Here is an 11,080-nt window from a genome sequence, read left to right as displayed (position 1 = left end):
GAAACAGATGCTTTAGTTGTAATCACTTTCTCGTCCGTGATCTTTCTTCCGCTTCTATCTCCACTTAGCCGAAGATTATATCTTTTACATTTCAATGAATATTCAAATTAAGCAGACTTTTTGTCAAATTCAAATAACTCTGTTTTGTACTAGTAATAACTTTTAAGAGAAAGAATGTAGATTTGGATATTCTCGTTGAAGGATGTTAATAAAAATAAAAGTTTGAACTCACCTTTTGAATCATCTACGTGACACAAAATTTTGAACGTTGGCACAAAAATTTTTTAAGCGGCACGGAATGTAAAAAAAGAGAGATAATAGATGACTGATAATGATAATCCGACGAGTAGAGAATCGGACCCTATCATTCACCCTCGAAGGGAGCTATCCGAGCACGGTCTTCTTCCTATACCTAAGCTCATTTTCTCAGATGGAAATCAAACCCTAACCTATATCAATGACAAGTTTCTTAATCTCTCAGCTAGTTCGTCAACTCACCAGGACTCCTTCTCTCATTCGATTGCCATCTCCGAAACTCTCCAGATCTCGCTTGATCATGCGCGACTCCTTCTGGACACGCTTGCTTCAGTCCTTCACTGCGATTCTGATCCCTTAGTAACCGCAGATTCAGCAGAGGTTGATGGAGGGTAAAAAACCTTCTTTTTCTCTCTCTATCTCTCTCTCTACCGCTATTCATGCCCGTTAATAGGCATTTTCAGGTGGATACGTGCTTATCCATTCATCAAGAATTTCAATTCAATCCATTTTAATGTCATTTTACTAGCTCACGAAGATCTAGCTACATATACGACGAACGGAAACCCATAAGTTTGTTCTTCTGTCGATTCGGCTTGAGATTGAGATCGAGATCTACGCATTCATTGAAACGGGGGCGGATTTGTCTGTTAAAGTTATATCATTTCTAGTTGAGTTCAATAAAATTGTATTAGGGTTTCAAGTTCTCAATCTGCGGTTATGGATTTTGATGCTAAGGATTCGTCTCAATCTGTGACGGTAGCGGTGAATATTAGGCCACTAGGGACATCCGAGCTTCTTGTTGGCTGTACCGATTGTATATCAGTAGTTAACGGAGAACCCCAGGTGATTTATTTTGTTTATTTTCTAAAGACTTATTTTTGTATACATCGGTGTTTGATTCGATCTAGGTTTTGTTGGAGTTAAGTCGATATTGAACGACCAGATTATACATAATAGATAGACACCTTTCGATTATCCTTTAACATGCATTTGATTCTTGATGTATATTTCACATAACCCTTTTATTGTTTAAGTTGATTGATTGATGAATCGATCATTGGAAACTGAGTTGTCAAGTTAAAGGATAATACTTTTCTTTCACTTTGGTGTTAAAGAAGTCTTTGATTATCGTTTAGGGAAACTGAGAATCGACTTGTTCGTCTACAGAAAAGGGTAAGCTGATGAAGTCTAGAATCTAGACCTAGCCCCTTATTTCTCCTCCTCCTCGTTGACTAAGGGTTTTCCCAAACCATTTGTACCATCTTGAAAACATAGTTTTGTCCGCTTCCTAGTTTTGTTACTCTTTGTAGCGATGGCAAGATCTGAAACAACTTTATTTTTATATGTTTTCCTATTACAGGTCTCCATCATGGATGTCAAATATAAGATTGGTTTGCTAGTGATGCTACTGTCCTCTTTTTTGGCTTCTTCGGTCCTTTCAGCATCTAGTGGTAACTTGATTAGAGTTGGACTTCAGAAGAAGAAACTAGACCAGTTAAACAGATTTCCTCAACAAGGTCAGATGAATGGAGGGAAATCCTGCAGAGGTTCCCACAGGAGTTACAATCTCCATGGTAATGGGGATTCTGATTCCAGTATTGTTGAATTAAAAAATTATATGGATGCTCAGTATTTTGGAGAGATAGGCATTGGCACTCCTTCCCAGAAGTTTACAGTCATATTTGACACTGGGAGCTCAAATCTTTGGGTACCCTCTACAAAGTGCTACTTCTCTGTAAGTTTCTTTTTGCAAATGTCTGGAAACTGCTTGTTCCATTTTTTTTGCTACGAAAAACGTGGTGCCTAATTTTTCTCCAAATTGATGGAGCAGGTCTCTTGTTATTTCCATTCCAAGTACAAGTCAGGCCTATCCAGTAGTTACAAGAAAAAAGGTGGGTTGCAATTTTTGTATTTAGTTTCTATATTTTGGAATTTGAGTAATGATCGAAACCTGGATAATTTCACAAATAATTCATGAAACTCCCTGCATTTCTCAAATTCATGGAATGATTCATCACATCAATATTGCAGGAAAATCTGCTGAAATTCATTATGGAACGGGATCTATAGCTGGTTTCTTCAGCCAGGACCATGTCAGTGTTGGTGACCTTGTTGTTAAGAGCCAGGTAACTTCAAGGACAAGGAAAGCTTTTTCCTTTTTTTGTTTGTTTTTGTTTTGTAATGTACCTCCCTTTCTAAATGCCACTGAGACCCTTAATATTATAATGCTTCTGACTAAAAGGACTTCATTGAGGCAACTAGAGAGCCTGGTATTACCTTCTTGGATGCAAAATTTGATGGTATTCTTGGCCTTGGTTTTCAAGAGATATCTGTGGGGAATGTTGTCCCTGTGTGGTAAGCTAATAAATTTCTGGTGGAAAGAAAATGATTTGTTTGAACTTATGAGCCGGTTTTCTTATGATATATGTCTAAACTTTTATGCAGGTACAACATGGTTGAACAAGGTCTTATCCAAGACCCCATCTTTTCATTTTTGGTTCAATCGAAATGCTGCAGAGAAGGAAGGAGGTGAACTTGTCTTTGGTGGTAAGAATCCTGCCCACTACAAGGGTGAACATACTTATGTTCCTGTGACACAGAAAGGCTACTGGCAGGTCTGAGTTTGAGTATTTCCATCAATATCTACTTAAGTTATTCATACCATAAGTGGAAAAATTTCGTAGCTTGAATCGATTGTTTTCCATAATATATGCAGTTTGAGATGGGCGATGTCACAGTTAATGGGGAAACAACATGTAATTAGTTGCACTATAATGAATGATCTGCATCCTTTCTTCATTTTGCTTTTTTTTTTTGAAAAAGTATACGTTTTTAATTTTCAGGTTTCTGCGCCGGTGGTTGTGCCGCAATTGCTGATTCTGGAACTTCTTTGTTGCCTGGACCAACGGTGTGTATCATGAATAATCACTTATATTGCTTATTGATGATACTTAAAGTTGGGATTTCCAAGTCTTCTTCTGTCGCTTTTGACATTTGAGATGGATAGACTGACAAGAGAAAGAGCACCAGACAGGTATTTCTAATCAATTTTCCCTGTGATTTATTTTTTGATATAAATCAAAAGGAACATTGATTTATTAAAGTCATTTTGCTTGCTTCTGGTCTATATTGTTGCCATATTTTATAAACTTGCAAGAACCTCTTTGCAAAGGAGATCAGTGTGGTTGAGTAGATCTATGATGCCCCCTCCAATTTAAGGCCCCCTTTTAGATGTTAATGTGCCACTATTTCAACAAGGAAGATTAATGATTTTTTTAGCAATGTACAAAGAAACTTTAATTCTCCCCTATATGTACTCCAGAAAATTAGAAAGAAAAAGAAATCTCTTATTTTTTCTGGGGTAAATTTCAGACAATATATTTCCTTTTTGTAAATGGCTGCTGCATGCTTAGAAGCAGAGTGAATGTGATATAACCCTTGTTGCCATTTGTTAGGTTGTAGATGTAGCTTGACAGGTGCATATATTTCATGAATCTTCATTCTTCCTTTGAGTTACATTCAATCTGAAAAATTATCTTTGTGGAATTTTCAAAATGGAGAGAAAGATATACTTTTGATATATTATTCTCATAATAGATTATACTTATTTATACAATGATATACTTTTCCTTCGTAGTTTTAAGCCACAAAGATTTTCTTGGCGTCTTGGTCATTCTTCTATATTTGTATTGTGTACATAGATAACATAAAATTTGATAGATGTTATATTTCATAACTATTTATCAGTCTATTCCATCCATTTAATGTGTGAATCCAGGTACATTGTTCTAGATTTGATTCTTCAAGTAATTGAAGCACTTTATGCCATGGATGACTATACAGAAGAAGTTTTTTCTAATAAAGAATTCTTTCAACAACTAATTAATCTGATCAAATCATTTTAATAATGAAGATTTGTATTGATATTGTGCCAATGTGGAGATTTGATATTTTTGGCACAATTAGAATCCCACGTCGGAAGATGATATGAGTTGGGGGAGTTTCTTAGTGTATAAAAGAAATTTTCCCCTCTTTGGTTTATTGCACCCAATAAGTGTATATTTATTCCTTATTAATTGATAGTCTTAGTGCTCAAAGACGTAGATAATATTTTGGTCGAACTCCGTTATCAAATTTTATTAGTGTGTTCTTTCGTTTGTTTCTTCTTTTGTTTCTGTCAGTTTTTTCCCAACACGTGGCTCGTACTGCGACAATGTAGATGTATGTTCTGTATTATTTCCATCTTGGATTTAGGTTCTAAAACTTCTAAGGAAATATTGCTATATCTTTTCCTATCAACCCTTTAAAATTTGATTCTAAGAAGCTTCAACTTTTACTCACATGGTACATCTTAGATCCATGAATTTGCTTAGCCCACAACTTATCCACAATGTCAATAAAATTTCTACTCTTCATTCAGAAATTAAAGAAATTAAATGGTCTTTTAACTATTTCTTTCTTATCCCAAGTCATCTTGATTGGGCAATGATTAGATATCCCGGGACTTAGAATTTGGATTTGAGTTTTCGGAAATTGAATGACCCATGTTTCGTTAACTAATCATTTATGAATGCTACTCTTCCTCATTTGATCGTTAACTAATTAAGTTATATTATTATTAAGATAATCAATTAAATAATCGATTTTGGTAAAATATTTTAAAACAACTTTATACTATGATAATGGAATTTCAATAAAATAAAGAAAAAATGAACAAAGTATATCGTATAATATTATTTATGTAGACTAATTCTTATAACTAAACAATTAATAATGAAGAGAAAAGTGGAAACCAAAAATAATATATCCTTCCCCTGAAACAAGTGAATGAGATATTTAATTAGCGAAGTCAATTAGGGGTCAATTGAGTTAAGCATTTTCATATTTAGAATCAAATTAGTCTAACAAATTATTCTAATCTTTTGATTTATGCTATTCTTTCTCCATTAGAGTCTTAAATTAAAGTGAGTAATGTGTTAATAATAAGATATTTTATTTGAAACATTAAAATAATTAAAAATAAAAACTATTTATGGAATCTTATATTGTATTATAATAATAATAATAAGTAAAACAAATATCTTAACCTAATTAAAAACTCTAATAAGTTGCATGCCTAGTTGTGATCCTAATCGTGTGATGATTTACAGCAGACTCACCTCGAAAGATTTCTTTTCTTTTTAATAAATTAAAGTCAAATTATTTATAATTTCTTAATTTTTTCAATTTCATTCATTATTCGATAAAATATTTATTTAATTTTTCTCCTTTATTTTTATGCTCACCCAATTCTTTTAAATCCACCAAAATTATTTTAAATTCACCTTAATTCCAAACTTTAGATAGAAAGTGTTAAATATTTTATTTTAAATTCACCTTAATTCCAAATTTTTAGATAGAAAGTGTTAAATATTTTATTTTAAATTCATCTTAATTCCAAATTTTTAAATAAAAAGTGTTAAATATTTTATTTTCAGTTTTGAATCAAATTGTAACTTAATTTTAAACTTGAAAACTAAACTGAAAATTGAATTCATTTTTTATTATATATATTAATTATATATAAATAGATTAAAAAAATCAATTTTTTTCAAATTCAAATTAAAAACTGACTGATAAAAAAAAAAATGTCATATTTGAGAAACCATAGTATCTACGTCATTCTTTGCGAAAATTCGCCGTATTTTATTTTTTTCAATAATAAATTATTATTTTATATAAAAATTTAATATAAATTATAAATAAATTGATCAATAAAAAAACTATATTTTAAAATAAACAAGTTAAAAAATAAACTTAATGACGCGGATTCAATTTAAAACTCTATAAATACTATTCGAAATCACATATCTTTTCTTTGCCGTCAAGTTTAAGCAGTTGAGAGAAAAAGGGAAGGATGATCGCAGAGAAATCTCTTTCTTCTTCTTTTACCGAGAGCGATTCAAAATGGGGGACGTAATATATACTCTCAGATCTGTGGACTCTAATTTGAATCCGATTTGTGCGATAATCGGACTCGTCTTCTCTCTCTCTTCTCAACGACCGTAACGTCGTCCTTAAATGCGCCGAAATTCAGAATACCAGATCTGAAGGTAATGATTTTTAGATTCAGATCTTGTCGATTCGGTAATTCTGCTGTTGAATGAGTTGTTATCTTACGTTAGGGTTTTGAGATTTTCTATGTAATCGTTGTTGTTCATCTGCGTTCTTGACCGTTCCTTCCAGTGTTTCAAGATTATTTCTCATTTCCTGTAAGAAAAAATAATGTATTCGGTCAATGATCAAACCCTAGTTTCCCAAACTTTCTCGGTTCGATCAATGTATTCGGTCAATGATCATTTTGGTTTAGTTTTAGTTTATGAAATTCGATAATGACCTAATTTTTTAAACGCTAATAAAAAACATCATTCTTGAATGCATCCCATTCAAAAACCCCTGTGCTCCATTAAATAGTCTGTAAGATATTCCATCAATCTTGTCCTCATCAATTTTAGGACTATTTAAAATAACATTCTTCCTCTTGTTTGAACTTCTACTAATTTCTATGCTCGTGAATTTTTTGTCTTCGTTTGTGAAATTTCTGAAAATCCGGGTTTGCTCTTTCGACCCAAACTCACGGGTTAGATCCTTCAAAATTGTCTAGACACAATTCTATGATTCTTTAATTATAATCTTTTTGTTGTTTGTTTGTAGTCACATTATTTTTATTATGCTTTCTATTCATATTGATTGTTATTGGTCAGGTTTGCATATGGTCGACGATATATTTCATCTCCAACCTCGTTGTACTTTTTGGCTGAAGTCGTTGATTGACACTTCTATGGTTTTTCCTCGATTTTGTTGACATAGGTATTTTCTTCGTTCATTATTAGTATGATAATGAGAACTTGTGATTTTGGAACTTGACAAATATTAAGTATAAAAGAATACTTCATTTCTGCATATTTGTTTAGTTGTTTTAGTCTTTAAATTTTTTGATAAACTAATTTTGAATCACACCATGATAGAAACACAAAAATAAAAAATAAAAATAATAAAAACAGTATCACCTATTAATGTTGGTCTTATAATGATTGTGTTTTGATGGATTGTGGATTTGGAACGTAAAATTGTATTCAGGTTTAAATGATAGAATCACTATATTTAAGAATACTTAATTTCCGCATATTCTCTTCGCTATTATTAATATGAGACATCAAATGATTAAAAGAATATGTTTGAGAATACTTTATTTATGCATATTCTCTTACTTAATTGTTTTAGTCTTTAATTTTTTGATAAACTTATTTTGTTGCCTCGTGGATAGAAATAGAAAAGTAAAAAATGGATAGACATATCACTTATTAATGTTGGTTTAAAATGATTTCGATTTAGATGACTTGTGGGTTTAGAAGTAAAATTGTATTCGGATTGAAATTATAGAATAACAATATTTGAGAATACTTCATTTCTGCATATTCTCTTGACTATTATAAATATGAGACATCATATATCTTATGATTTTGGAAAAATATTAAGTATCAAATTAATAATTTGAGAATACTTTATTTCTGCATATTCTTATTTAGTTGTTTCAATTTTGAAATTTTTTGATAAACTTATTTTGATATCCACCGTGGATAGAAACACAAAAGTCAAAAATAATAAAAAGGAAATCACTTAATGATGTTAGTTTTATAATGATTGTGATTTGATGGATTGTGGAGTCAAAAAATAATAAAAAGGAAATCACTTAATGATGTTAGTTTTATAATGATTGTGATTTGATGGATGGTGGATTTGGAACGTAAAATTATATTCGAATTTAAATTATAGAATCATTATATTTAAGAATACTAATTTTCTACATATTTTCTTGACTATTATTATTATGAGACATTATTTAATTTGTGATTTTTGAGACATACTATTCTCTTACTTAATTGTTTTAGTTTTAAAACTTTTGATAAACTTATTTTGTTGTCCCGTGACTAGAAATAGAAAAGTCAAAAATGGATACGATATCACTTATTAATGTTGATTTATAATGATTGTGATTTGGATGACTTGTGGATGATTGTGATTTGGATGACTTGTGGGTTTTGAAGTAAAATTATATTCGGATTGAAATTATAGAATAACAATATTTGAGAATACTTCATTTCAGTACATTCTCTTGACTATTATGAATATGAGACATCAATATATCTTGTGATTTTGGACTTGACAAATATTAAATATGAAATGAATAATTTATTCTACATATTCTTACTTAGTTGTTTCAGAAAAAAAAAAATTGATAAACTTATTTTGATGTTTATCGTGGATAGAAACACAAAAATAAAAAATAATAAAAACGACATCTTTTATAATGATTGTGATTTTATGGATCGTGGATTTGAAACGTAAAATTGTATTCGAATTTGTATTATAGAATCATTATATTAAATAAACTTAATTTCTGCATATTCTCTTGGCTTTTATTAGTATGAGACATCAATTAATTTGTAATTTTTGACTTAATATATACTATCAAATGATTAAAACATGATGTTTGAGAATACTTCATTTCTACATATTCTCTTACTTAGTTATTTTAGTGTTAAAAGTTTTGATAAACTTATTTGTTGTCCCGTGGATATCAATTAAAAAGTAAAAAATTGATAAGACATCTCTTATTAATGTTGGTTTACAATGATGTGATTTGGATGACTTGTGGGGTTTGAAGTAAAATTGTACTCGGATTGAAATTATAGAATAACAATATTTGAGAATACTTCATTTCTGCATATTCTCTTGGCTATTATGAATACGAGACATCATTTATCTTATGATTTCGGACTTGATAAATATTAAGTATCAAAAAAATAATTCAATATGGTTGAGAATACTTCATTTCTGCATATTCTCTTACATAATAGTTTTAGTCTTAAAACTTTTGATAAACTTATTTGATGGCCCCTGTATAGAAACACAAAAGTAAAAAATGGAAATATTATCACTTACTAAGGTTGGTTATTCAGATTTAAATTATATAATCATTATATTTAAAAACACTTAATTTCTAGATATTCTCTTGGCTATTATGAATATGAGACATTATTTAACTTGTGATTTTGAACTTGACAAATATTAAGTTTCAGTCTTCGGTCGTAATCCTTGTTGAAGAAATCCTAAGTCACGGTCATAAGAGTCGCCAAATCTCGGTCGCAGTCGTAATCGTCGCTGAAGAAACCTTAGGTTGCGGTCACAAGAAAATCGCTCACCGTTCGTTGTCATGAAAACTGTGTCATATGTGCAATCTGTGCGCCTTGTGCGTTTTGACGTTGCCCCCTCACAATGCCGACAATATAGTCGCGGTTGTAATTGTCGCTGAAGAAACCCTAAGTTGTGATCGCAAGAAAATCGCGCATTGTTCGTTGTCGTTCGAACTGTGCAAACCGTGCGATCTGTGCGATTTGTGTGTCGTCTTTGGTCGTATCAACATTTAATGCGGTTTTATTGAAATTTTACTCTTTAATTTCATATTTATCAGTACTAGTAGTTTTTTAAAAGCTTCACTAATACGAATTTGTTTGTGTTTGTCACTTTTAATAATCTCAACACTCATTAAGCTTCTGCAATACAATTTTTTTTCCTTTTTATCTAATGGTTGGTAACCCATTGAATCGGGCTATGGGGGAATCTAGCACCTTCCCTCATGATCCCACAAAAGATAATTCGAATGCAACTAATCAACTCAAGTGACAAATAGGAGAACACATAGACAACCCCTTATTAATCACGGAAAACTAACTCAAAAATGTATGGGTGGAGATCCTATCATTCGTCTTGAGAAGAGAGCTTTGGTGAGTATGTCAGCCACCTAATTACGAGATGTAACGTAGAGGGGTCGAATCGACTACTAATGAACTCTTTCAAATTTTGAATCTCTTTTTTATCGTCTCCGGCTATAATGATGTCATCAATGTAGACAATGAGGATTGTGGTCTTTTTATTTGGAGAAATCTTGACAAACATAGTGTGGTCGGCTTGGCATTGAGAGAAGCCATTCTCGATGATAGAGATTGACCATTCTCGATGATGGTCGGCTTGGCACTAATACTAGGAGGCACGTTCATGTAGATTTCTTCTTCAAGGTCTCCATTTAGAAAAACATTTTTTACGTCGAGTTGGTGTAGTTCTCAATCTTTGTTAGCTGCTAGAGATAGAAATATTCGGATGGTGTTGAGTTTGAAAAAAGCGTGCAAGGATTTCTAAGTAATCTATTCCATATGATTTGGAAAATCCTTTGGCGACTAGTCGTGTTTTGTACCTTTTAATCGATCTGTCTAAGTTATGTTTCGTTTGGAATATTTAGATCCATTTACATTTGATGCATTCTTTCCTTTTGGAAGCTCACAAAGGAACCATGTATGATGTTTTATAAGTACCTCAATTTCCCTATTAACGGCATGTTTCCATTTTGATTGTTCGAAGGCTTCATTAATGGATGTAGGCATGCTCACATTGTTATAATCGGAAATGCATGCACGTTATGACTCCGATAAACATTTGTATGAAACAAATTTCGAGATTGGGTGATTTGTGCATGACTTGACACCTTTCCTGAGAGCAATGGGTAACGTCAATAGAAGGAATATCATGATTAGCTATCCTACCTGAAATTTCTGTTGGACTCGGTCCTAAGGAGGATTCATGGACGGATGCAAGTTGTGCTCTTTGTCGAATGTAGACTTTTAGCTCTTTTTCCGAAGGAGGTGGATGTGAGGTTGGTGAAGAAGTGGTTGTGGGTTCGGTCGTAACTTCAATTGGAAATGATATTGTGGTTTCAATTACAGAT

General features: G+C 31.8%; 2 protein-coding genes and 1 long non-coding RNA gene across 5 annotated transcripts; all 3 read left to right on the top strand.

Moving 5' to 3' along the window:
- The first annotated feature begins 264 nt into the window (after positions 1–264).
- Positions 265–926, top strand: LOC124920594. Of its 3 annotated transcripts, none has more exons than XM_047461107.1 (2): positions 265–647; positions 785–926. In XM_047461107.1, exons 1-2 carry the CDS (start codon positions 322–324, stop codon positions 924–926), a joined length of 468 nt encoding a protein of 155 aa, XP_047317063.1. In that variant the 5' UTR covers positions 265–321. The 3 variants fall into 3 exon arrangements, with proteins under 3 accessions (XP_047317063.1, XP_047317065.1, XP_047317064.1); XM_047461109.1 differs by having other exon boundaries at positions 268–647; positions 710–851; XM_047461108.1 differs by having other exon boundaries at positions 270–647; positions 720–851.
- A 23-nt stretch (positions 927–949) lies between these two features.
- Positions 950–3,481, top strand: LOC124920593 (aspartic proteinase oryzasin-1-like). The gene is made up of 7 exons (XM_047461106.1): positions 950–1,101; positions 1,619–1,993; positions 2,090–2,150; positions 2,290–2,384; positions 2,501–2,613; positions 2,704–2,873; positions 2,975–3,481. Exons 1-6 carry the CDS (start codon positions 976–978, stop codon positions 2,789–2,791), a joined length of 858 nt encoding a protein of 285 aa, XP_047317062.1. The 5' UTR covers positions 950–975; the 3' UTR covers positions 2,792–2,873; positions 2,975–3,481.
- A 2,645-nt stretch (positions 3,482–6,126) lies between these two features.
- On the top strand, positions 6,127–7,200 carry LOC124915029. Its single transcript, XR_007096841.1, has 2 exons — positions 6,127–6,350; positions 7,002–7,200. It is a non-coding gene; the product is annotated as an uncharacterized LOC124915029 (long non-coding RNA).
- The last annotated feature ends 3,880 nt before the right edge of the window (positions 7,201–11,080 follow it).

Source organism: Impatiens glandulifera, chromosome 1, assembly GCF_907164915.1.
Source record: "Impatiens glandulifera chromosome 1, dImpGla2.1, whole genome shotgun sequence".
NCBI classification, from domain to species: domain Eukaryota; kingdom Viridiplantae; phylum Streptophyta; class Magnoliopsida; order Ericales; family Balsaminaceae; genus Impatiens; species Impatiens glandulifera.
The sequence above is the reverse complement of the archived record's forward strand: the minus strand, read 5'-3'. Positions and strand labels throughout refer to the sequence as shown.